Source organism: Grampus griseus, assembly GCF_964374135.1.
Source record: "Grampus griseus genome assembly, chromosome: 18".
NCBI classification, from domain to species: domain Eukaryota; kingdom Metazoa; phylum Chordata; class Mammalia; order Artiodactyla; family Delphinidae; genus Grampus; species Grampus griseus.
The window spans coordinates 32,677,000-32,680,867 of NC_139012.1; the positions used below are offsets into that span (position 1 = coordinate 32,677,000).

At 41.3% G+C, this 3,868-nt stretch overlaps 1 protein-coding gene across 1 annotated transcript; it reads left to right on the forward strand.

Moving 5' to 3' along the window:
* Nucleotides 1–3,192: 3,192 nt before the first annotated feature.
* Nucleotides 3,193–3,559, forward strand: LOC309835987 (signal transducer CD24-like). Its single transcript, XM_082675720.1, has one exon. It carries the CDS (start codon nt 3,250–3,252, stop codon nt 3,484–3,486), a length of 237 nt encoding a protein of 78 aa, XP_082531846.1. The 5' UTR covers nt 3,193–3,249; the 3' UTR covers nt 3,487–3,559.
* Nucleotides 3,560–3,868: the final 309 nt, after the last annotated feature.

Sequence of the window (3,868 nt, forward strand, 5' to 3'; positions counted from 1 at the left end):
CTCTCTTTTAATACAAATTTAAAAATAAAAGGTAGTATTTAAATACACTTTTAAATTTATACAGAAACTTTAAAAATGTTACACATGGATGTAATTATGTGTACAACTGAACTATACTTAGTTATGATATATTGAAGATAATAATAATATTATTACAAAGATGGATGATACATTCATGGTTATAAATTCAAAATACTTTTTTTTAACAAAGAAAGAGAATAAAAACTATGTTAGCTATGTAAATACAGTTCAAAAGTTAAACATGGTATATCGTTTTCTTTCTATGCTAATAATTTTAACAAGGCTTCTATTTTTTACCCTGATTTCGTGTGTCATGTTACCATTTATCAACAATAATTTTTTAGGGGTATTTGTCATTAGAGCACTTTACTAGGCGCTTGAGAATAGCTTCACAAACAGTTGTACCCTTGCTCTGGTTCATTTACCGTCAAAGAGAAAATTATTTTATGGACCTACAAAGAGGAAAAATAAGTGAGTTACACAAAAGAGAATGTGTTGGGAAACACAGACATAATTTGATAATGTAATATCATATTATAAAATACAAACTAGTTCAAAGAAACTTTTGTCCCTATTTCAGTCATTGTTTTCACCACTGTTTTCCTTACAACTGGCTTTCAAAAAGTTGAAGACTGGACCGTCAAAAAAGAGCAGAAAACAAGAAAGGAAAATGGGAGGTGATGGAAAGGAGTGAAGTCCAATCACTGGTGTGGTCCACGAGCATCTTGTTCTCGGTCAGGCGCTGGGGTGGGGATGGAAACATGGCTTCTTCTTTCAAAATGAGAGCAAGTAATAGAGAGAGGAGGGGAGATGTTAGCTGAGCAAATGGGAAGAAATAAAAGAATTGATGAGATTACATAACAGTTGCCATGGTGTTGTTGAATTACCTCAGCTCTCTCTCCCAGCCTTTTCTGACTGCCTCTTCCCCAACCAAACAAAAACAAAAGGGAGGGCCTTCCCTGGTGGCACAGTCATTAAGAATCCACCTGCCAATGCAAGGGACATAGGTTTGAGCCCTGGACAGGGAAGATCCCACATGCCATGGAGCAACTAAGCCCATGCTCCACAACTACTGAGCCTGAGCTCTAGAGCCTGCAAGCCACAACTACTGAGCCCACGTACCACAACTACTGAAGTCCGTGCACCTAGAGCCCGTGCTCTGCAACAAGAGAAGCCAAGACAATGAGAAGCCTGCACACCACAACAAAGAGTAGCCCCGGCTCACCGCAACTAGAGAAAGCCCGCACACAGCAACGGAGACCCAACACAGCCAAAAATAAAAAATAAAATAAAATAAATAAATAAAAATTAAAACAAACAAACAAACAAAAAACAGCAAAAGGGAAACTCTGGGGCATGCTGGTAATGCCCACAATCTTCAGGAACCTAGGGATGGTCTTCTGGTGGCATGAGGGGAGTGGAGGTAGCAACAACATCTGCAATGTTATCTGTGCAGAGTAAGCGATACCCAGTTTTAGAGTCTCTAGTTTAGAAAACCCTGTGATGTGCTGTGTGTGGGCAAAGATTTTGTTTTGAGTCAAGGTGGGTAAACAACTTTCTGGGAATAAGCAACTCTCATCGTGCAGTAAGTTAGTTTCTAGGACAATGAAATTTTATTTTATTTTTAAAAGATTTTCAGAGCCTCAGAGGAAGATTCTGATTGCAAGTTAAAGTGTTTGAATTAAATTTGATTGAAAAGAAAGAGGTGGCAAAGTTTTCCAGAAACAGAATTTTTCCTAAGGAAGATTAATCTGGCAGCAGCAGGCAGGTCGTTTGGAGAGTAAAGACCAGTTGGATTTTTTAATTAAAAAAAATTTTTTTTGACCACGCTGCATGGCTTGCAGGATCTCAGTTCCCCAACCAGGGATTGAACCCAAGGCCATGGCAGTGAAAGCCCAGAATCCTAACCACAACGCCACCAGGGAACTCTCCTGTAATTTTAAAATAAATTGTTTCTAAATCCTATTGCGTAGAAGACTATTTTTATGTCTGTTTCTTCGTAAAGGCAACTGTAGGTTAAAAACAAAATTTATTTGAAAATAAAAGGGAATTGGATTTGGGGTACTTAGTTATTAATGAAGAAAACTTACATTAGATTTTCAGGAGTATTCCCTCACAGAACCAAATTTTAGTAAGTCCCACTGGTCCAAATCCAGGCATCCTGGGTCCTGCCACCTCCTGCATGTGGGCCTCTGCCCAGTCACTGGACAGAAATCTGGACTCCAGTTTCTTAAATTATATATCATCCAGCATTAGACTTTCAGCTCTAACACTCTGCATGAAAAGAAAAGGAGCTGTAACAGCTCACTGTTTCATTGAAACAAACCAAAAAGAATTCTGGTCCAAGGTCCCAGTGCCAACCTCCTACCACAACTAGCCCAGCTTTTTAGGTCTTTAGCTCCCCTCGTGCTCTCCAATTAAAGAAATAGAAATCTGGGCTTTCTCTATAAACTCTGTGTTCTGCCCTTCCCAATGGTATCACTGCAAACGTCCTTATAAATCTACAACCCAAGCCGTAGAATAACTTCTATGGGCTTGGGGCTGTATGAATGGCTCTCTCTTGCTGAGCCCGCTCTGAGGAGACTCTGTCCCCAAAACACTGAGTGGTTTTTGTTTTCCTGCTGAAACCAGGGGAGATTGTGGAGTGGGAGAGCTCAGAGCTTACAACCCTGTAGATCTACACTCAGCACATCTCTAATGGGCTCCACTCAATGACAGCTGTGACGAATACCATGGCAATTTCCCAGATAAGATTGTATCCGAGTAGGGGCTACATTTCCTTCAGAGTTGCAGAGGTCATTATTATTCTTTGGAGAGGAATTCTGAGGAGGAAATAGCTGATTTAAACGCCTGCTGTCAGTTGCCAAAGAAATTGTTACAAAATACTGCTATAATGATGTGGAAAACTGCCCATTGCATTGGATTCCACATTTTTTGTGCTCCCTCCTGTTCATCCTCCGAGATTTCCCTCTTAGCTAACTGAGTGTGTGAAGATTGGTGCTCTAAAAGCCCCGTAACTTGGAGTCTCATTCTGAGTCCTTTGGCATTTCATATTATGGTTGCTCAACCATTTTTCACGACCACTCAAGCTTTCACGAGGTCTTCTAAAAGACTGTGCAAAGCCCAGAAATACCCACTCAGGCCCACCTTGCCTGCGCCCGCCCGGAGCCAGCGGTCCTTCACGTACCCCGCATCCAGTGAGACGCGCTGCGCACCGACGGAGCGGACATGGGCAAAGCGATGGTGGCCAGGCTTGGACTGGGGCTGCTGCTTCTGGCACTGCTCTTACCTATGCAGATTTATTCAAATCAAACAACTGTTGTAACGCCTTCAAGTAATTCCTCCCAGCATACCTCAGCTGCCCCCAATCCAGCGAATGCCACCACCAAGGCAAGTGCCAGTACTCTGCAGTCAACAGCCGGTCTCTTGGTGATCTCGTTCTCCCTTCTACATCTCTACTGTTAAGAGACTCAGGCCAAGAAACATCTGTACTTCCCATCCTCTAAACCCAATTCAGATGGCATCCAGACATCCAGTGTGACAAGGGAAAAAAGAACAGGTCTTCGTTGAATGAATCTGCTAGTTCCACACCTTATTTTATTGACAGAAACTGTTGAGGATCCCAAATTTGATTGGTTTGAAGAGCATGTGAAGGGTTTGACTAGATGACGAATGCCAATATTAAATCTGCTGGAGTTTCCTGTACAAGATGAAGAGAGACAACATCCAAAATTAGTTAAGAGATGATTTCCTTAAATGTGGCTTAAGAAGTATGGACACATAAAACTCTACCTTGAAAGTGAGAATAGATTTTATCTTACCTAGAGATAAAGAATGGGATGTGGAA